Genomic DNA, 24,447 nt, shown 5'->3' on the forward strand with positions numbered 1-24,447 from the left:
CCTATGTTTATTGCAGCATTATGTACAATAGCCAAGCTATCAAAGCAACCCAAGTGTCCATCTGTAGATGAAAGAATAAAGAAGATGTGGTATAGACACACAATGGAATATTACTTAGCCATAAAAAATGAGATCTTGCCATTTACAACAACATGGATGGACCTCGAGGGTATAATGCTAAGTGAAATATCACATGATTTCACTCATATGTGGAATTTAAAAATAAAAAAAAACAAAGGAAAAAAGACAACCAAAAAACCAGACTTCTTAAATACAGAGAACAAACTGGTAGTTGCCAGCGGGGAGGTGAGTGTGGGGAATGGGTGAAATAGATAAAGGGGGAATAAAAAACCTCATAAAACAAAGAACCAATTACATTCTATAAACAACGTGCTAATTAAATGTTTCACTTTTTAACTAGCAGTATCACAAGGCTAAGAGCCATCCTTTATCATGCAAATGCAGGATAAACTTTACTGACAAGGAAGGTATAGTTATATCACCTTGGACATATCAATAGTCTTTAAAAAAAAATAGGATCCCACATTGGAAGAAAGTGTTAAGTATATCTTCATAGCAACTCTACAGAGTATTATAGAATTTCAAAATTAAAATTACAGAATTATACAGAATTATATATAGCAATATAAAATAATATGCTGGTATATTAAGTAAAACAGGAGATTCTAAAATCAAATCTATACTGTGATTTCAGTCATAAAGCAGCTACGTAGGTATATAATACAGTATAGTAATTACACCTATAGTAGTTATAAGGGAACATGAAAAAACAAAAATAGGGAGCCTGGGTGACTCAGTCGTTAAGCGTCTGCCTTTGGCTCAGGTCATGATCCCAGGGTCCTGGGACTGAGCCCCCCATCTGGCTCCCTGCTCTGTGGGGAGGTCTGCTTCTCCCTCTCCCACTCCGCTGCTTGTGTTCCTTCTCTCGCTGTGTCTCTCTCTGTCAAATAAATAAAATCTTAAAAAAAAAAAAAAAAGAAATTCTCGAATACTTAAAAAAAAAACCAAAAATAGGTGGTGTATTTGGTGAAGAATTATGCACATCTATAAAACAAAGTAATACTGTTCAAATATTTTTAAAAAAGGAAACTGGCCTATGCTATTCTATTCTAACAATGAAATTATATACTGTTTTGTAACACTGTTTGTATGTTTGCTCTAACCTCAGTTTCATATATGGAAGTATGTATATTCTGTGTCATGCAATCAGCTATTGCTCTAATAAAATAAAATGGCCTTGTAAGGAACATTTTCAAAGAACTGAAAAATTAGAAAAGTCTTTACGAGTTCATTTGATCCAGCTCTAAATTAAACTGATAAATAACAATTCAAAATTTGTGCAATTTAAGACAAATTACATCTAATACATGGTGCTTCTGTTTGTGTACTGTTATCTGGCACATAAACCAGACAATAATATATACCAGCAAATATATTTAAGTATGTCCTTATTATATACTGTCAAAATACCAGGTCATAAGTAGAATTAAAAAGGGATGCATCACATGTTGGTGAAAAATGGCAAGCCTTACTCATCACAGATAATGTTTCCTTTAAAGTGATATAAAACATTGTCTATGAATCAGTCTTGGTTTCTTAAATACACTTGTTCTAAAATTGTATAGATACTTAAAGTGATCTGTTTAATCCTATAATTTTTGCACATGATGTATGACAGCATTAGGAGGATGCATAATTAGATTAAAAATACAAAAAAAAATTATCAAGGCTATACATAGACTTTTTGGTGAATACTGTATTTATCAAAACCATTTTTTGAGTGTTTTACCTAAGAAAATAAATGACAAAGATAATCAAGTCTCAATAACTTTTAAGACCAAGTTTGATGACATAGGAAAGGTTTGGACTTCCTCCCTACTTAACTTTAACTTCCTACTTAACTATTCCTCTTAACTTCTATATGATTACAGACAGACTTATGTATTATATATGAGTTTTATCACATTTAAATAGATTCATGCTTACAATGCATAAATGAGATGGAATTTTCCTAATACTTTAGTGAGTAGCCTTCAAAGTTATAAAAATTATAAACATGATTAGTGATCCCTGAATGCGTTCAAACTGAAAAAGCTCTCATTTTATAATTGACTCAAACGTTTTGTTGGAGGGAAGTCTTGGATTCAAGTTCTAGCTAGGTCACCAACTGAAAGGTTATTCTACTTAAGTCACTTCACGCATCTGGTTTTTAGTTTCATCATAAGCAAAATGAAAGCATGGGTAAGATGACATCCAGTACCTTCTAGTCTAAAGATACCCGAGAGATCCAGTCAGATAACTTACCTCTCTCAACACAGGATCAGCTATGGAATTCAGATTGACAGTTCCTTCATAGGTCAGGTAATAGAACACATTAAGGGATCGAACAGCCTCTGGTCCTAGCTGTTTATAGCCAAAAATGAGATCAATCCATTGGTGAAGCTGGCAGGAAACAAATTCACTCTCCAGGGCCTGAAAAAAAGGGCACAGATCATATTATTATGCTGAATTCAGCTTTTAAAATATAGAGAAATTCAGAACAAGCAGTAAAGTTTTACACTAAATTTACTGTGAACAGACTGACTCTGATGTCCTATTTTCCACCAGAATCTGTTCTCCTTTGTTTATAATTAGAAACTTTCTGGCACTTGTCACGCTGAATTGTTTTAGATAGCTTACGTGTCAGTATTATTCTACAATATTTAAGCACTGTGAGGGCCAGGACTGGGTCTATTTTGGTCATATTGGTAACTCAGGGCCTGACTGGTACCCAATTTATGCTTCAAAGAAAGGAGGTGATGCAATGTAAAGGTTACTCTGGACAGCACATGTGAAAACATTACACATTTATTATTCACCTGAAATGTTTATGATTTTTCTAGATATAAACATTTTGTTGTCTACTGCAACAACTATAACCAAATTATTTAGCTATTTCAACTGAGTTTTTATGCCAAAAAATTTTATCTTTGGAGGCATACTTATAACTACTGAATTATAATTACTGAATTATTATTCTAGATATTAATACCAAACCAGATCAAAAATGTGATGCTATTTGTGTCCAATAAATAATGAATGAATATAATCAAGTATTCAGTGGAAATGCTGAATCCACTTCCAATTTCATCATTACCTTCCCAGTTACCAGCACTGTACCTAAAACACAGTAAGTACTAATAAATGTTTGCTGAATTTAATAAAGTTATAAATATAAAAGAGTTTTAAAAACTGGAGATACTTTTTATAAAAGTGTTCAGATTTGTATTATTTAAAATTCTTCAAAATTATTTCACCATAAAACTTTAGCATTATGGACTAATTTTCTATAAATAGTGCTATTCAAATCACAGAGCTCTAAAATTCAAATGGGGAAGCTCGATTTGAAGTATATCAAATTGTATCAGATGATGTAGCTCATTGAAATACTTACTTTATGTGTAGTAAGTATATGGCTGTGATGTATTTTTGGTGTGGCTTGCTACATCATCAATATTATAAAAAGAAATTTGTTGGTTTTAAAACAAAATTGAATAACCTCTATAGCAAGCAACCAGTAAGATATAAACCACCTTGTGACAAAAGACGTTCCTATTAGCTCACAGGTGTACACTTGTATATGTTTTATTAAAATAAGTGCCTATGTGGGCGCCTGGCTGGCTGTCGGTGGAGCATGTGACTCTTAATCTTGGGGTTGTGAATCTGAGCCCCTGTTGGGTGTAGAGATTACTTAAAAAATAAAATCTTTAAAAAAGTCCCTATCTAAAATAAGTGCCTATGAATTAAAAATATTTACAACTGAATTCAAATAATATATTTCCTTTAATATTTAAGAGGATGTCACAGTATACCACATACTATATATAATGTAAAAAATAATTCTGTAAATAAAACTCCAGGCAATTCTCATATTCCAACGTATACCTGAAATGAAATAAAAATATTTAGCTAACTTCAACTGTGAAAGTTGTTTTAGACATCTCTTACAAAACTTATGATATTTATAAATTTAGTAAATAGCTAAGAGAACTGCTGCATATGTTATTTGAAATAGAAAGAGAAAGGCTTGTAATAACTTTAAGTAAATTCCTATTTTAAGTACATGGATTTAAAATTAATCTGAAAATTCAGTAATTATTAATGGAAGTTGCACACAAAAATGATACGTTTGTTTCATTAACTTGGGCCTTGGGTAGGGATGGGGGAATGGGGCCATGTTTAAAGTGACACATAAAAACAGCAATTGTCTTAATTTGTGTGCAGTGCACTCCACACAAAAGCCCTAAATATGTTCAAATTAGAGCAAGCTGCTTGATTGTCACTGTAGTCTCATGTCACATTAATGCATGACAAACATTAAACCATACACTTAAATGGCAATTTATATCATTTAAATGTTTACTGCCAGACTAGCTCATCACTCATTTAAATGTGACTTTCTGACAGCTAATTTCAGTTAATTTTCTCCAATTCACTTAATTAGAACTTTCAATCAGGGAAGGCCCTATACATATCTTTGAGCTTACAACCTTTTTAGATGTTCAAAATCTGAGTTAATAAACTACTGAAAAGCCCTACTATAATAGATTAGCATGTAGTATCTCTGAGTCTACAAAAAAAGTGTGACTATATGAAGCAAACTCACAGTATGTATTCTTAGAAAGACCCTACACTTATTTATGTAAATTATACTCTCACCAGTAGTTTAAATAAAAAACGTTTATTTCATATACACACACTATTGAAACAATAAAAAAAAAAACCCTGCATCCAAGCTAATTAAAAATTAATGATTTCAAAATTGTTTAATAAGATAAAACAGTCAGGAGTCTCCTGAGTGTCCGTGGTGGTGTGATTTGAGACTATAAAATTCCAGAAGGCTCAGCACATGATAAAGTACAAGTGAATTTTCTCAATATCAAAGCTCTAAAAACCAGGGCAATTTTATTTTATGTGTCATCAAACAATGAATTGTGTTTTCTTAATGTCGATTACTTCTTTATGCACATTCAAAATGGTGAACTTGGTAACATTTAGATGCTTAAACCTTTATATCTTGATACTACCTCGGAATGTTAAGCAAAAAATGCTGAAAAAAAAAAATTAAAAAAAAAAAAAATGCTGAAATGAAAGCCACTGGATGCCCCCATTACACCTCAAACACACATGCAGAGATGACCACAGTGTCATGGTTTGCCCCTCCCTTAACACTGTCATATTGGTCAAGCCTTAAGGGGTTGCCTAGTAATTCATGGAATTACTGGCAAAATCTTTTCCAGAAGTTCATGGATAGACTTTAAATACATTTTTTAAAACTGAACTAAAAATCTCAGTAGTGGTCTTCAAGCATTTCTTGCAATTTACCAAAGTTTTAAAAAGGGGTCCAAAAGAACAACTGCTATGGGGATAAGAGTTCCAGAAAGGTTTGAAATCATCTCAGTACAAAGTCATTTCAGGACTTTAACATCCCTTTGGTAGTAGTGAATGACAACTGCCTAGCCAAAAGTATGTAATAATAAACAAATGCACTTAGCAAAGACTTGAGGTAAGAGGTAAAGACAAGCAGGAGGAAATTATTGAGGGAAATAATTCAAAATGGAATACCCTGAGATTATATCTTATAACTTGTGTTTTTGAAATTCAAAAATATAAATCATAAAACATTAAAAATTCTTTAAATGTTTTTATATGTTAAGATTTTAAAAAAATACTTGATATAAAATATTTATATCCACATTTTTAGTCACAAAAAATAAAAACATGACAGTGGAATGCTAAGCATTTGTGATTTTTCAAAGCCTTTAGGTCAGACAGTCTTCATTAAGACTGGAGTTAAATACGGTTTGCAGCTAGGGGATAGTAACATTCTTCCCATGTTGCTCTCAAACCTAACCCAATCAATTGTTAGTACTCCCCTAGCAGGCTGGATACATCATTTACATCCAATGTGTGCTCTGAGTAAAATCTGTAAAAAGAAAATCCACTAAAATGTCCAACACAATACAGTAATATTCAACTCATCTGAGTTATTATAAAATAAATCAGTGACTAATGTCCAATTGTTAAGGATCAAATAAGACTATGAAAAGACTATCATATGAAGCCTCACACAAATTGTCAGTGCAATCCAGGGGGACTCATATTAGTCTTGACAAACTGTCTTGGGGCTGATATCTGTTTTTTTAATGAGATCTATTAAACAGAGACTAAAACACTTGAGATATGCTAAAAAAGTACAGTATACAGATGTCAAATACAAACACTTATTAGTAACTTTCATTTGTTTGGTTCACATGCAGAACATCAACAAATTCAAGCTTTAATATTATAAAGATAATAGTAAATTATTCATAAACAACTCATTTGTGTAATCTTGTGTCAGAAATAATTATAACATATATGAATATGTGTCCCACAATAAATCTCATTGAAAGAATGTAATCTATGTGGTTCCTGAAACGAACCCATTAAGGAAATGAATTATTTATTGATAAAAAAATTATTTAAAATTATTCTTGTTTCCTCTAGTACAATCAAAAAATATGATAATTTATGTAGAAATGGCTTGCTTTTTCCCAAACATTCTAAGCTATCTTGGAGTAAAAATTCTAATATAAAAGGCATTAATAATGTGTTTGTTAATCTATGTACGCTTTAGAGATACTCTAGCAATTTCCTTTTACTTTCAAACAATCAAATTTTCTCTAATGTAAAAATTATGTAAAATCAAGAAAACCAATTTTAATTAACAAAAGAAAGATAATTGTTCACCTCCAGACCCGAAAACCTTATTTGTGTATTATTCCCAAATTAATGCTAATATTTATTTATGCTTTTGTTAAATGTTCTCATACAACACCATTTTTAAAAAGCCATCAAATAAAAACTGGTGTCTATGGGACAAATGATTTTTATGAAAAAAAAAAAAAAAAAAAGATCAAATAGTATTTACAAATCTTTAAGTATAGAAATATAATTGTATAACCAGAAGGAAGTAGGTCTGTGTAACCCAGATACACATTTCTGCACACCTATACCACCACTTCCCTTCTCAGGCTTCCAGAAGACCTGATTCAGTCCTGAGATTCAAAATGCATTAGCTGTAAGTATTGAAGAAGAAAATAAAAATCAATGACTAACCCTCTTGACCTGGTATGCACTTAAATATAAGATGTATTTAATAATATTTTATTTTTATTTATTTTGTTTATTTTTATTTTTTAAATCATATTTTAAAGATGTTTTTAAAAATCTTTAAGTAATGTGCACCCAATGTGGTGCTTGAACTCACAACCCTGAGATCAAGTGTTGCATGCTCTTCTGACTGAGCCAGTCAGGCACCCCAATCATATTTTAAATGGAAGAATAAAAATCAGTTTTGTAAATTTTTAACTGTACCTTTATAAATTAAGAGTATGAATTCATTTGAGGGTAGATCACATGTTTCAAACGAGTTAATGCTGGGATTGATCAGAATGTAATATACAAATTATGAACTTGGAATTTTAAGTATTTTTCACTTCAAATACATGTAATATAGACTTCTTCCTACACACACACACACACGCATACACACACACAGAGATTTAAAACGAACTGGTCTGTTATGTTTGCATGTGCTGGATTTCAAACACTAGTGGTAATGTTTCCTTAACATTGATATATGACCTTTGTAATTTACATTGAAGAAAGCTGTTTTTTTCAGCCTAATTAGAACTGTTTCAAATTTTCCTGCTAAATATATGATATAAAGTCCTTTCAACTTTTTTATTCTAGAGTTTCTTTCCATGTCAACTTTGTTCCAATCAAAATATGCTTTGAATTAAATGATTTTGATTGAATATGTGGATCACATTTCACTTCTAAGATTTAAAGTCCAAAAAGGAAAAGTTTAGCCTGTTCAAACGATACAAGAGCAGCCACTCTGCGGAAAGCTATTCACATTTAGGAAGACTGACAAATTGTTTGTGTGCACCATTAGGTCTAGTTTCTGCAATAGTTGCCAGATTTCCTGTCCCCCTAATAAGATACATTAACTCCTTAAATGCTGGCTCTGAATTTGTGATGAATCCAAGTAACGTTAGCCAATTTTTTATTTACCTGTAAGTTCCTTCTTCTAAATACATTTAAAGAATAGTAAAGAAATTTGCTATTATATCAAAATTTTCAAGAAACAAAAAGGTTTTGTTTTTCAAAACAAAACAACTGAACGGATGCAAATTCAGAATGTATAGACTTTCCAAATGGAATTTTCCAAAAGTGACAAATCCACATTAGTCTTCATTTAAAAAAATGCATTAAACTAGTTAAGAATTACTTGTTTGGGTGAAACACAACAGTGGAAATACTGGAATATGTAATGAACTATAATCTAACATGAATTTAACATTCTTCCATATTGATTATAAATATATCACAATGCTTCAGAATTCAGATATTTACCTTCATATAAATATAGAACAAAAACATGAAACAAATTATATGCTCCTTACAAAGAAAAGTCTAACTTTGAGGGCTTAAAATTATGTGTGAAACTGTGACATGAAGAACAGTAAGTCATGAATGTCAAAGAAGGAAAAAAAAGGAGGATCAAGGGTTTAGAGAAAGAAATTATGGGATGCTAAGAATAAATATTATATCTGAGAGTTAAAAAAACATGAAATTTAGTCAACAACACACTGAAGTTCAGGCTGAAAAGCAGATAGAGAAATCACTAGAAGGAGTTCTGTACTAAACTGCCCTTGAACTGTTGAGCAGAAGAAAGATTTTGGTGCCAGCAGCACACTGTTCATTTCTACATTTATATCATTACTAAAGAAAAGTGTGAGTTAGTATCATATCATGATAAAACCATCAAGCACTCGTGCATCTTTTGGCAGGAGAATCATTCTGTCTACGATTGTTATTGTGTAGTTTTAAATGGACTAGTCAACCAGCTGTTATATATTTTACACACTGAAGGCCATGTTTCCTTTGAAATTCATAGTTTTAATCTCAACTGAAGTCTGTATTGCTGTGTGCCAAGATCAAAAGGATTAGGCAAACTTGTACAATTACCCTCCTTTTCAGAGAGATGATTTTTTTCTAATGTTTAAAATAGTCCTATATACTGACATTTTATCCAACTATTTTCTTTAGAGCTACAGAACATTAAAACATTTAATTAACATTTCAACCTTAGGTCACTCTTAATCTAAAACCTAGGAATTAATAAGGTACAGATATTTTAAACTAGTTACAGTATAAAACACATAGGGAGATGGAGCTTTTAGAAAACATTCTATTTAGTAAGAACGATGGGGAACAACTATAATTAAATGATAAATACGCCCATCTATTTTATTATGTGTTCGCATTTTGCGTGACTTCATGCAGAAAACAGTTCACAGAGCTTAAAGCAATGCATATGCATCAAGATAAAATAAATTTAACATAAGAGAAGGTAATGCAAAAATAAGAAGTACATAAAAATCATGCCATGAAATTCTATAGACTTAGAGGTGCACCATGTATTTGTTCCTAAGCTTTCTAGCAGGCAACATAAAGAAAGAAACACGAACACTTACAAGAGTCAAAAATGACCATAATGTAAAAACAAACCAGATGGCCTAGAAAAACACATTATTTCTATTCTTGAGATAAGAAAGTCTTCCCTTGGCAATATGATGGAATCCAGGTATGTGACTCTCAGAGGGACTGACTTAATCCTGGGATAGATTTAAAGTATAGACAAATGGAGAGACTACATATTCTTCAGGCAATCCTGCATAAACATTATTTCTCTTAGGTAAGGCTTTGAATGGTAAATTCTAGATTACGTTCCGTGACAAGTATCTGGAATGCAGCCATTCTATTTTGTCAGTTCAATGTAGAGCCACATGCTTCAACAAGCTAACTGAGTCACAGGACTAATAATATCTCAAAAATGTGAAGAGTATAAGGAGAAAGACAAAAATAAGCCTCTATGGAAAGCAGGCCCATCTTCACTTGAAAGGGGTAGTAGCCTATGCTATGCTAAGACAGATCCAAAGTTCTCCTCAGAAAGTAATTTTGGGTTAACTTTCCCACACAGATAAATAGGCAACAAAAGCCTTCAAATGCTAACCACGATGCCCCAATACTACAGATGTTAAAATGTCTAAAAGTGGTATAGTAAATGCTCAACCCTTTAAAAAGAATTAGGAAAGTATCCTTAGAAAATTAATTCTGAGCACTGTAAATTGTTGTTATACTAAGGTAAACTAGTTAAAAAATATACACTTAAGTAACTAAAGTATTAATCTAAAATTCTCAATTATCCATCTATGTATAGAAAAAAGAATAGACTTCCTCTTTAGCAACCATTGAAAAGTATTAATTTGTGGGGTGAACTTCTGGAGTTTTTATTTTATAGTCAGTTACAATTACAAAAGGAAGGAAAACAAAATGAAAAAAAATTAATCCCTTCCCATTTGCTTATCCACATAGATCTGATAAATACTAGCAGTCTCTTGCCTTTGAAGATGGCCAGACCAGAATCCCTACTTACTGCCAGATGTAGTTTAATCCCAAGACAGCTCCAGACAAAAACAAGGAGCTGTCTTCATGGCACCAATGATTCCCTGGACTGAATGCCATAAACTTATATTGGCAAATCAAAATCCTTGGCAAAATAGAACATTTATTACATCACCACTTCCAACACTATCCAGTAAAGAAAAGTGAACTAAAGAATATGATGCAAAAGTTGAATATTTTTTTTAAAGCATTGACAAGTTCATCCAGAGAATTACATCTGCAGTTACTTTGTGTATGCTATTGTATACACATACATTATATAGGAATAAAAGTCTTTTTTTTCTTCAGTAATCTTTACACCCAATGTGGGGCTTGAACTAACAACCCCGAGATCAAGAGCTGCATGCTCTACTGACTGAGCTGGTCAGGTGCCCCTAAAAGTCTTTTTTCATTCTACAACTTTTAACACCAGCAGTTCTGTCATCGATCAATCAACAAACATTTATTGAGCGCTTACAATAGGTTCTGTTCTATGCCAGATTCTGGGGATAATGAGATGAGATGTCCCTTTGGAGGAAGGGTAGGGAGGCAAAAGGTCATCTCTAAGATGACTAGAACAGTCTATGTGGGAAGTAGTGAGAGCCTCAAGAAAGTAGCAAAGGGACAGATTTCAGAAAGATTTAAGTTATTACTTATACCAACTGATCACCACTGTGAAAACTGAAGGAAAGGGAGTTAGGATGATACCCAGTTTTCAACTTTGGACCTTAATTATACTGAAGAAGGAACAGTTTATATGATAAGAGATTAACTCAGTTTCGAACTTAGTATTTATAATTTGGACTTTTTAAATAGATTTGAAGTTAACCCTAAGTTTTTTTAATCTAAGGCTGCTAATTATAACAGAAATGTATATACTACTTAAATATTAAAATATGTTCCTGTTCATTACTGGGATGCCCAAGCCAAAAAAACTGGGGGTAACAAAAGGATCACCAAGACAGTATACCAGTGCTGTCCAAATGGAAATATAATGCAAGCCACATGTGTAATTTAAATTCTAGAAGTCACATTAAAAAAAAAAAAACAGGTAAAATTAATTTTAGGACAGTATATTTAATCAAGAATATTAAAAAATCAATTAAAATATAAACAATATAAAACTTATTTTGTATTAAATCTTCTAAATTTGGTATGAATTTTATACTTATAACATATAGCACATCTTAATTCAGACTAGCCATATTTCAAGTGATCAATAGCCACAAGTGTAGCTACCATGTGTCACCATATAATGCTATTACAATACTACTGACTATATTCCCTATGCTGTGCCTTTCATCCCTATTGCATCTAGATTTTTATGGCATTTTGATGTAAGATAGAACACAGGGATTAACAATATTTAACTTTTTAAAAAAATACAGAGCCTCCTACTGAAAATAAAGATAAACCTTACAAAGCACACACACCTGCACACTACAAAGTGACCTTTGATGCAGTTTTAAAGAGATCATTACAATTCCCAGTGCTAGAATGGCACTTCCCAGTGAAGAATGGCTAAATCTTAGGATGTGAGAACAGAAATATAACATCTTAAAGTGTGAAATAGACAATGTTCTGCAATGTATATTCCTTTGCCATTTACAAATCTCTGAAGAATTATGGCAGCATTCAAAAGATAGCAATATGACTATCCTCTCTTCAAATAAAGGTAAGGGCCTAATTTTAGCAACTATGATGCCACCTGCAAACCCCATCCTTAAAAGACCTTGGTTAGAATTCTTACATGTTGGCATGCCTGCGTGGCTCAGTCGGTTAAGTGTCCGACTCCTGATTTTGGCTGGGGTCATGATCTCGGGGTCCTGGGATCAAGCCCTGACTCAGGCTCCGTGTTCAATGTGGAATCCACTTGAGATTCTCCCTCTCTCTCTCCCTCTGCTCCCCCAAACCCAGCTCATGCTCACACATGTGCACTCTCCAAAATAAATAAAATCTTTAAAAAAATTTCTTACATATTGTCTGCTCAGCTCACTGTACCAGCTATGTACTTTAAGAACTACCATATAGCCATAGACTGCAATTTAGGATAGAGAACACAACATTGGCTGAAAGTCAGTTATATGAAATCTGTAGGCAATATGGATATATTCATAACCCTAATAAAAAGCACCTCATATTAGTAGCAGATAGAACTAGTTTCTGTTTGCCCACTCCTAGAAATTCACAATTAATTGTAGGTCTGATTCTTTCTTCATATTCAATGAAATAATGTTTAGTTAATAGGGTCAGTCTTAATTATTTTTATGCAGCCATGAATAAACAGGCAATATGAGATCAATAATCTAAACTTCTTGAAAGATTTAAGTAAATTTCTTATTTATGTTTCTTTGCCTCCCTTTCACTTCTTAACTAATCTCTTATCTATTAGAGATACAGCACAAAAAAATGACTTTGTTAAGATTACCATGTCCAACTGTCTGAATCCAACAGATGCTTATCCCCCTTCACCTCTGTGGTGATTGTGGTGTTCATGCTTCTAACTCTCTCTTCTCTAAGCTTCTTTGATACCCTCCCCTCCAGATTCATTTGATTCTCCTCATTTTTTTTTTTAAAGATTTTTTATTTATTTATTTGAGAGAGAGAGAATGAGAGACAGCATGAGAGGGAGGAGGGTCAGAGGGAGAAGCAGACTCCCTGCCGAGCAGGGAGCCTGATGCGGGACTCGATCCCGGGACTCCAGGATCATGACCTGAGCCGAAGGCAGTCGCTTAACCAACTGAGCCACCCAGGCGCCCCTCTCCTCATTTTTTTTTAAGTAAGCTCTATGCCCAACATGGGGGTTGAACTCATGAACCCGAGATTAGGAGTCACATGCCCTCCTGACTGAGCCAGCCAGGCGACCCTCCTCACTTGTTAATGTAAGGTGTTTTTCATCTGTCTACTTCCTCATTGGTAGTCCTCCTCATGATTCAGTCCCAGGTCCCTGTTTCTGATGTAACTCAGGTTAGTTGAGCTACACTTCAACTACCATAATCAACAATTATCACCATTTCCAGAGTTTCAAGTCCAAAATGTCAACTGCCCATCAAACTACTTATTTTGGTATGCTTCTGGTAATTCAAACCTAATACATCAGGGATCACTTCTATAGTTTGTTACCTAATACATCAAAAAAAAGAATGAATAATTTTTCCTCTTAAAGTTGCTTTCTTGCTTGCTTTTTTGATTATGTAGTCCTTTACCCAGCCAATTTAGAAATGTGGCAGTCACCTTGACTTCTCCTTTTTCCTTTTTCTCTAAAACCTTATCTAATCAGACAGCCTCCAAAATATCTTTCAAATTCATTCTTTCTTTCCCTTGCACTATGGCTATTTTTGGTTCTGTGCTTCATTATTTCATAGTTCAATTATTCTAACACTATCCAAACTGTTTTCTTTATCTCTAAAATTTCCCTCCTTTAATTCCTTCTCCATACGAATTGCTATCTAAAACCTGGCTAAGTCACAATTCTCCCTAAAACTTTTTGATGGTTCTCCTTTCCCTGAAGCAGTGGATCTCCAGCTTTAATATACACTAAAATCACCTGGAGGTCTTGTTAAAACACAGATTGCTGGGCTCCCCCCCAACCAAAGTTTCTGTTTCTGTAGATCTGGACCTAAGCCCAAGATTTGCCTTTCTAACAAGTTCTCAAGTAATACTGATGCTTCTAGTCTGGCAACCATCTTTTGGGGTCCACTACTCCAAACAAAAAAGTTCATACTACTTACAAAGCATTAAAGATTAGTCACATAATTTGCCTCCAGTCTCATCTTTCCATAGGTATTGCTTATAGTTCTCTTAACACACATATTGCACTCTACCTTCTGAATAAAGTCCAGCATGCATACTAGACTATAACACCAAGATCTTTGTTCACACTGCTTCTTATACCTGTAATGCCCTTTCCATCATCTTGCTCCCTCCTTGGCAAACTCCTACTCATTCTTAAAGACTAAGATCAAATGTAGTTTCCTACAGTTAAGGCTTCCCCAAAAAGAAGTACGGTGACAGATATTAACTAGACCTGTTGTGATCATTTTACAATATATACAAATATTGAATTGTTACACTGTACACCTGAAACTAAAATAATGTTATATGTCAATTATATCTCAGTAAATAAATATTGCTTAAAAATCACATATGCACACACAAATAAATGAAATGTTAAATGTTTTAACGGCAGCCTGTGCTTCTCCTTCAGGGTACATAACAGAAGTATTACATTATTTGTTAAATTACATTATACTTTATGACAAGTTATATGTTTATTTTAGTTTCTTATTTATTGTCCATTTCCCTCACTAAACAATAAGTTCCCAAAGAGCGAGTACTATGCTGTCTTTCTCACTATTATATTCCCAAAGACTAATAAGTAGTAGGAACTCACAAAATATTTGTTGAATGAAAAAAAAAATACATCACTTAATCTACTTCTCTAATTAGTTACTGTCATGTCTGTTTGATCTTCATAATGACAGCCCCAAAAGGGCAGGTGTCATATTCTTCCAATTTTGTGATCACAGACCTAATTACCCAGTAGGCCCCTATTAATGTCTGTTGAATGAATGAATGGCATTTTAGAAATTCTTGTGATTTTGCACAATTCAGTGTCTATGCTGTGGGACTATGATCTTTAAGCATTGTATGAGAAGCATGAAATTGACCACAGAAACTTTATCCAGTTGATACAGTGCTAATTTGGCAGAATTTTAGGAAATGTGAAGAATTTCTGTGATTACTAGCCAATGCAAATGAGATGTCTACAGTTTGTTAACCATACAATCAAATTTGGGGTAGGATGATTACATGGAAGGAAGAAAAAGTGAACTGGATATTACAGGATCATCTTTCAAGGTTTTATTTTCTCTTGAACAATGTCAGGAAGATGGATGCAAATGATGTCAATCATAAACTTAACGAAGACTCTAGAAAGACAATATATTATACAGGGAAAATGCATCTGAAGGTCAACATGGAAAGAATTCACTGACCAACTAAACAACAACATAATAACAGTAACAGCGGCACTCAACATTTATTGAGAGTTTATGATGTGGCTAGTTTTATGCTAAATGTTTAAATGGATTATTTTATTTAATCCTCATAATAATCCTATGACATAAGCAGTATGTTTTAAAAAAACAGGTTTTAACAAATGAAGCTAAAATGCTAAGTAAATTGCCTAATGCCACACAGCTAGTAAATGTCAGAGTTGCAACCTGAACCCAGATCTGACTCTTAAAGCCATATTATTAACCACTACAAATCCTCTCAAAAAATTCTGAAACAGAATAGCATATGCCAAAGCTACAGTATAAAAATTCTAAAAATATGAAACCATCTCATACTAAGAATTATTGTCAATGAGTTTCACATATATCATTGTTAACATCATTATTAAGTATTGCTGAGTATATACCAAATCTGAAAGGCCATACAGACCTGGAGGCTTTACTTACAGGTTCTTTTGTCCTTTCAACTGTTTTTCACTTTTACATATATGCCTTTTTAAAACTAAAACTTTCACTTTGTATTACAGTTTATTTTTCTGTGTTCCTCACTAAAATGTGAGTTCCTAGAAGGCAGAGGTTATATCTGCATCCTTGGAACTTATTAGCACATAGTACAATAAATATTTATAGAGCTAAATATGAAATTTATATTCTAGGCCTCTTTTTCATTAATTTAACTGTATATTCATGAGGAGATTTTAAAAATCAAATTTAAAAAAATCAGCCTTTAGAGCAAGACAGAGAATATGAACTTATTTGTTAACTGCTAAGTCCAAAGACTCTTAAGAAGCAAGCCACTAAACTATTTTGGGATAAGAATTATCAGTAAGCGCTCATTCTCATTTCTGAACATCCACAGACATTAGCAACTTAAAAAAAATGTGATTGCATGTATTTTAATGTGTATCGTATTTTGTTGACACATGAACTATTTGATTTCTTTAAATCAAACTACCATGTAAAAAGAACCAAGAAAAATTTTCTCATTTCCTATTTAAATAAACATTTTCACTTAAGTACCAAACTCAATATAAGTTTTTGTTAATTTTGGAAAATGTTTTAAATACTTTCATGTAACAACACTGTCTCAAACTATCTAATCAAGATACTGATTCCACGTTTTTCTCTTTTTTTCTTTTCTTTTTAAAAAAGTATAGCACAAACATTATCTGCATTTGTGATGTTAATATTTCTTAAATGTGCCAGGTGGTAAACACTTTTAAATTACAATACTATAATAATAAACAACAATGTCAAACAAATAAATCTGTTTGAGATTTTTAAAAAGCTTTTCAGATAACTCTATGATAAGCCCGTAAGTCACACTAGAGTATTGTAAAATCAGAGTTGGAATAAAGTTGACCTTTATTAGGTTAGGAGAATTGGATCAAGGACATAGATGTGTTCATTCTGAGAGGCCACCATTTTCCTCCTTTGTTGTTCAAAAATATAACTCTTCTTTGTAGAATATCTATCTTTTCACTTAAATTCAATTCAATGGCTGCAGTTACAAGGCCAGAATCTATCAACTATATTATTAGTAATATAAGCATTTAAATTTTTCTTAAATACATAGGTGAAAAGATAAACAGCAAAGCAAGAGTTAATTGAAACATTCCTCTTTAGAGCAACTGCCTTGAGGAGTGGGGGCTGGTGGATGGCGGGAGGAGGGAGCAAGGCAGAGAGATGCAGAGTTAATCAGGGAGCAAATCCAAAGCCAGGCATGGATAGGCCTCACTAATGAGCCTCAAGTACCCTGCAGTGGTTTTCAAACTTAACTGGCTTCAAACGATGCCACCCCATGACAGAATGCAGCTAGCCATAAGAGGAGGGTGATTAGAATAAATGACTGGAGTAATTAACTCTGATGTGAAACCACCTGATTGGAAAAGAGAAGCCAAGAGTATTTAGCTGATGGTCCTCCAGTAGAAAAAGGAAGCTTTCCCTTTCTCTTGTGTGGGTGTTCAGTTAGAACTCAACTCTTTCAAGTAGGTATTTGGTAGCACTAATGAAAAGCAGCTTTCATTCAAGGGCCTCTCAAGGGCCTTCCCATTCATTTTGAAAGGGGAAGAAAATAAAAGCTTCAAAGTAGAACTAATTTACTTTACTCCCCTACCTCTTAGTGAATTTTGCATTAGTGAAGGCTGCATTAGTATTTATGCTACCAATCGACCTCCAAATAATGTCATCAAATACTCCAAATTTTTATTTATGAAATAACCAGATAAAGACAAAACTTAAAAATTCTCCATTCTTTAAAAATATTCTACAACATCCATGCACATGTTAAATATATGCAATTTTAATTTATCAGTTACACTTTAAAAAGCTTAAAAATGTTTACATAGAAAACGTTTAACTTCTAAATTGTTGATCAGGGTCAGTACTTCCTTTTTTAAGTGCCATTAGGATTATTCTTCCTATGGCAAGAGACCCTTGTGTAAGGGAGAAGAGTATAAATTATGAATGGAGTACATGTGTTTTTGAAGAGAAAGCAAAAAAAAGAATAGCATTAAGTCAAGGAAACACAGTACATATTTTTGCAAAAAACAGCTTTCTTACAGTGCAAATTGAGCCAAAGAATCCACCACACTTTCTAGTCTGCTTTATTTTACAAAGAGAGGAATTATAAAGACCGAGGGCATTACTACCTGCTGTTTTACAAGTCATCATCAATTCATTGGGCCAATGTTGTTCTGTACCTGCTGAGTTAATGTTCCTCGACACACCCCTTCCCCTAAAACAGGTTCACAAGCTGTCCAGTACCAACTACGGGCAGTAGCGCATGTAACTTAGCAAATGTTTACGCCTAAACTTGGATTTATTTGACAGCTTTACACCTTTGGGCATGATATAATTAAATGTTTTGACAGCTAAACAGAAACTGTATAAATTTAAAAGCTATTAGGAGCTCAGCATCTAGAATCAAAATGAAGTAATTTGCTTATACCCTGGACCACTTTTAGCAATGCATTCCAATAAAAAGCACAAAGAGAGGAGTAAATGTCTATCCAAATATTTCAGCTAATTCTTTCACATTTCTTCTATGAAAAATATTCCCTTTATAATAAATATCGATAATGACTTTAATATCAACAAAGGGAATATAAGCAGATTTAAGATTATCAATATAGGGTGCCTGGGTGGCTCAGTTGGTTAAAGCGACTGCCTTCAGCTCAGGTCATGATCCTGGAGTCCCAGGATCAAGTCCCGCATCGGGCTCCCTGCTCCGTGGGGAGTCTGCTTCTCCCTCTGACCCTCCTCCCTCTCATGCTGTCTCTCATTCTCTCTCTCTCAAATAAATAAATAAATAAAATCTTTAAAAAAAAAAAAGATTATCAATATAACCCTTAAACTCTATCTTTCACTATTTTCTATAATTTTAGAAACAATTTTAGAAAAAATATACAATAGCATATACTATTTCTTAGTCTTTGTCTTTTTAATTTTTTTTTTAAGTTTTTTTTTTTTTTTTTTTTTTAAGTAATCTCTACACCCAACATGGGGCTCAAACTTACAACTCCGAGATCAAGAGTCACAGGCTCCACTGACTGAGCGAGCCAGGCATCCCAGTATAAATTTTTAAAGGCCACCACTATACGCTATTTGAAAGGATTTAAAGCAATACAAAGAGAATGAGTGGTTCTTTAAACTCAGCCATTAATGACTCAGGAGTTAATCCTCATTCTCCATGTTGCCAGGTTCCAGATTTTCATAGTATCCTGTGCTGCTTGGTTCTCTAAAATGTCAATTCTCACTTCTCGTGGAAGGGAGAAATCATAATACTCCTAATTCACTGCCCACCTTCAGAAAAACTCACTGTTCATTATCTAAGCTGCAGAAAATGTTCCCATCAGTAGTATTACTCAAATACATAGATGAAAAAGCTCAGATACTTTTTGAAAAATGAAAAAAAAAAAACAAAAACAAAAAACAAACCTATAAAGCAAAGTTGTCCATTAAACTATCATTTTAAAAAAATGAAAGCTGATTTATATCTAGTATATTGCATCATGTTATCATTCTGGAAAGCACCTACAGAAAACTGGATTACAGTGTAACAAAAAAGCTCATGTAAACAATATCTAAGTCAGACCATTACTGAAGCATTTGGACTCTATCAAATATATAAAAACATTTAAAATCTACTTTGCATTATGTAATGACCTGAGGAGATAGTGTACCCACACTAAAGGTAACAATGATAAGTTGTTTATTTAAAAAAAAAATCAATGAAATGTTTAGAAACCAGTTCACTTCTCATGTGGTGTTTATATTTCACTTTATCATCCTTCTTGGAAAGACAGTTCTAAAGGAAAAAACTACTGTTTCTACCAAATCCTGTTTAACTTACATATGCTGATGTCAAGTAATTTAAAAAACATTTTCTAAAAAGAGCTTCTTATGTACACATCTAAAAACATTACTGCATTATCTAATTGTTCTCTTCCTCTCACTCATGTTTACAGGATGGATGTCTTTCTGTGTAACGTATTTGGATCTACTGGAACATAGCCTGAAACTGGATTACATTTTTTCCAAGTTTGAAATATCTGATTGTGCCAACTGTGGGGATAAGGGACTGAAGACTCAGAAGCTGAGAGTTTCAATCTGGCTACTTTTTCTTTTTAATGAATGAACCTTGAGTCCGATCACTTAAACCCTAGTCATAAGTCTCAATATTCCTAGGAGATGGACAGTAGACCCAAAGGAGAGTATTACTTGGTATAAATAAGAAATTGATACTATTAAAATACTATATATTAAGAATGCCCTCTTGGGGCGCCTGGGTGGCTCAGTCATTAAGCGTCTGCCTTCGGCTCAGGTCATGATCCCAGGGTCCTGGGATCGAGCCCCGCATCGGGCTCCCTGCTCGGCGGGAAGCCTGCTTCTCCCTCTCCCACCCCGCCTGCTTGTGTTCCCTCTCTCGCTGTGTCTCTGTCAAACAAATAAAATCTTTAAAAAAAAAAAAAAAAAGAATGCCCTCTTAAAAAATATTATTTCAATGTCTTTTTAATTATTTCATTGTTTCTCTTCTCCAAAGATAACATGTATTAAAAAATTTTATCAGATACATTTGATGAAGATGTATATATCTATCAGAACCTCTGATTAGGGGCACCTGGGTGGCTCAGTAGGTTAAGCGGCTGCCTTCAGCTCAGGTTATGATCCCAGGGTCCTGGGATCGAGCCCCGCATCTGGCTCCCTGCTCAGCGGGGAGCCTGCTTCTCCCTCTCCCTCTGCCTGCTTTTCTGCCTACTTGTGCTCTCTCCTTCTCTCTGTCAAATAATATCTTTAAAAAAAAAAAAAAGAACCTCTGATTAGAATGAGATAACCAGTGGCACTGATCTAATTTAGCTAAAAGCACAGAAACTAGAATTTAACCCATGTTATCTTGTTATAGGTAAGAGAACTATGTTGAAAATGTTTAAAAACTGCTCTAGGGATACAACGAACACACATAAAATAGTTGAGATCCACTGAACACACATAAAATATACTAATTTCACAGACGTAAGGCACCATTGATTATAAGATGAACCTTTGTTTTATGTATTGCTAAGAAATAAAGAGGACTGCAAAATAATTATAACAAAGTGCTTTATCATGCAGAATTTTAATTTTATACTGATTGAAAAAGTTGTCAGACTTTTTAGACAGATTTTATTAAGTATTGTATGTGTATTAAAAATGTATAAATGAAATAAATTGGTTATTCATAAAAAGTTTCAGGTCCGGGCGCCTGGGTGGCTCAGTTGGTTAAGCGACTGCCTTCGGCTCAGGTCATGATCCTGGAGTCCCGGGATCGAGTCCCGCATCGGGCTCCCTGTTCAGCAGGGAGTCTGCTTCTCCCTCTGACCCTCCCCCCTCTCATGCTCTATCTCATTCTCTCTCTCAAATAAATAAATAAAATCTTTAAAAAAAAAAAAAGTTTCAGGTCCAATTCTTCTGAATTACTTCCTGAATGGAAGATGCTGAAGTCTGTGTTTTTCCACACAACATTGCCACAATGCCTTTAAGAGCACTAGTGAGGCAGCCTTTTTTAAAAAATATTTTCTTTCTTTCTTTCTTTCTTTGAGAGAGCGGGGTGGTGGTGGTGGGGAGCAGAGGGAGAGGGACAAGCAGACTCTGCGCTGGGCACGGAGCCCAACTCCGGGCTTGATCCCAGGACCCTGAGATCATGGCCTGAGCTGAAATCAAGAGTCAGGCACTTAAACAACTGAGCCACCCAGGTGCCCCAGTGAGGCAGCAGTTTTAAAGAAGAATTCTCCACTATTAGCTCTGGAATTTTCTTCCAAAACCCAATATCTACTCATTTCTACAAATTTGATACTGATATTTTCTTGATATCTCCTCTCTTTTTTTTGGAACTGTCATTTAGTGCATTCTTCATGACTATTCCTTTCTGCTTCTGTGTTTAACTATGATACCTCTATCTTTATACCTCCACTATGATAACTCTATCTTAAAACATAACTAAGTATATTTTAAAAAGTTTAGTGGAGTAACATTGTTTAGTGGAATACAGTTTGGCAGTTTCTTAGAAAACGAAATACACTCTCACCATATTATCCAGCAATTGTATTCCTTGGTATTTACCCAAATGGGTTGAAAATTTATGCCTACATGAAAATTTATAGCAATTTTATTAATAACTGCTAAAACTCAGAAGTAATCAAGATATCCTTCAATAACTGAATGGATAAACTATGGTACATCTATACAGTGGAATATAAAAATAAATGAGCCATCATATCAAGCCATGAAAGACATGGAAGAACCTTAAGTGCATATTGCTATGTGAAAGAAGCCAATCTGAAAAGGCTACATATGGTATGATTCCAAATATATGACATTCTGGAAAAAGAAAAACTACAGAAACGATAAAATGATCAGTGGTTGCCAGGAGTCTGGAGTAGCAGGAGGTGTAGGAAGAATGAAAAGGCAGAACAAAGGAGACTTTTAGGGCAGTGGAACTATTCTGAATGGTACTGTAATGGTAAAGATGTGTTATATATTGGTCAAAGTCCACAGAATGTATAACAAACAAAGTGAACCTTAACATAATATGGAATTTAGTTAATGTGTCAATACTGGCTCATCAATTATAATAAATGTACCACACTAATTCAAGATGTTAATAATAGGGAGTATGGGGGGAGGGAGAGTGAGGGGTGTATATGGAAATTTATGTTCCTCTCCATTTTTTAAAAAAACTAAAACTGCTCTAATAAATAAAGTCGATTAATTATTTTTTAAAGATTTATTTATTTGAGAGTGAGTGCACGTACGCATGAGGGGGAGGGGGCAGAGGGAGAGGGAAAGAGAGTCTTAAACAGACTCCTCAGGGATCATGGAGCCCCACGGTGGGGTGATCTCATGACCCTGAGATCATGACCTGAGCCAAAACCAAGAGTCCAACACTTAACCAACTGTGCCACCCAAGTGTCCCTAAAGTCGATTAATTTATTTTACTTTAAGATTTTATTTATTTTATTTACTTGAGAGAGAGAGAGAGAGCATGAGCAGGGGGAGGGGAAGTGGGACAAGCAGACTCCCTGTTGAGCAGGGAGCCAGACACGGGGCTCTCAATCCCAGGACCCTGAGATCATGACCTGAGCCAAAGTCAGATGCTTAATGAACTCAGGCACCCAGGCGCCCCTAATTAATTTTTTAATTTTTTAAAAATGTTTATATGTCTGTCTCTTCCTCCACTGAGCTACCTTAAAGACATGATTCACAGCTCATTCATGTTTGGTTCTCATGCTTAAGACAGTTATTGGTACATATTAGGGACTTTAATTGCTACTTTTTCAAGTGCAAGGAAGATGGTTACCCTGCTCAAAGGATTCTCAGAGCCTTCATTCCCACCATGTGTGCCACAGCCTATAGAATGAGATGTGTTAATAAGTATTAAATTCATACTTTTCATATCAGTTACACAAGCACAACCCAGTACGAATATAATCTATCTCCTTTACAGAGTGAGTTGAAAAGTGACAAGCCACTAATTTATCTAATATTCACTATCTATTATTATGTTTGGGGCATTGTGTTAGGCACTTTGGGACAAAGATAAATGAGGCACTTTATGCCTGCGTGGAGAAGCTCCCAGTGAAGACACAGATGTGAAAACAACTATGTACAAAAGGGTGTAGAGAGCACAAAACAAACTTTCGTATTATAACTTTCATATAAATGTACAAATAATATTAAAGAAATACTTTGTTTTATATATTTGTGAGATAAAAATAGAATTTTCATTAATCAACATTCAGTTATCATAAAACTTAAAATACTGCCTATATTTTCATTTTAACGTTTCATCAAATTATTCTTTAACTGTTCAAGCAAATTATGAACTGCTTTTATGAAGCATATACCATTTCCTTCAATTATTTCAGCCTTTGGTTCATAGTTCTATTCCCTGTCATCAATCTTAATGGCTTCAGAATTCATACTAATAGCTCCTCTCTTAGAAGTCTTCCTTCTCTGCTCACTGTAGTCACCTTTAAGTGTTAATATACTTCTGGGGCACCTGGGTGGCTCAGTCATTAAGCATCTGCCTTTGGCTTGGGTCATGATCCCGGGGTCCTGGGATCGGGCCCCACATCGGGCTCCCTGCTCAGCGGGAAGCCTGCTTCTCCCTCTCCCACTCCTCCTGCTTGTGTTCCCTCTCTCACTGTGTCTCTCTCTGTCAAATAAATAAATAAAATCTTAAAAAAAAAGTGTCAATATACTTTTGATGTAATAATCCAGGCAACTCAAATCTAAACGTCCTTGAATACCATAACCTCTTTTCTGCCAGTTAATTTTTCTTTCAAACGTCTTTTATCCTCACTTCTTGTAATTTCTTTTAGTTCTTAAATTA

At 34.0% G+C, this 24,447-nt stretch overlaps 1 protein-coding gene across 6 annotated transcripts in view; it reads right to left on the reverse strand.

Annotated features, from left to right (window-relative positions):
• The window catches only part of LRBA (LPS responsive beige-like anchor protein), an 841,444-nt gene that overhangs the window by 80,294 nt on the left and 736,703 nt on the right, over positions 1-24,447 (reverse strand). For all 6 annotated transcript variants that reach the window (XM_064585149.1, XM_064585150.1, XM_064585152.1 and 3 more), the window contains one exon: positions 2,326-2,493. In XM_064585149.1, coding sequence (XP_064441219.1) covers positions 2,326-2,493 — 168 coding nt within the window. The remainder of the gene's footprint in view (positions 1-2,325; positions 2,494-24,447) is intronic.

This window comes from Mirounga angustirostris, unplaced genomic scaffold, assembly GCF_029215605.1.
Source record: "Mirounga angustirostris isolate CCGP_5_RB_7025 unplaced genomic scaffold, mMirAng1.0.hap1 SCAF_2, whole genome shotgun sequence".
In the NCBI taxonomy this organism is placed as follows: Eukaryota; Metazoa; Chordata; class Mammalia; order Carnivora; family Phocidae; genus Mirounga; species Mirounga angustirostris.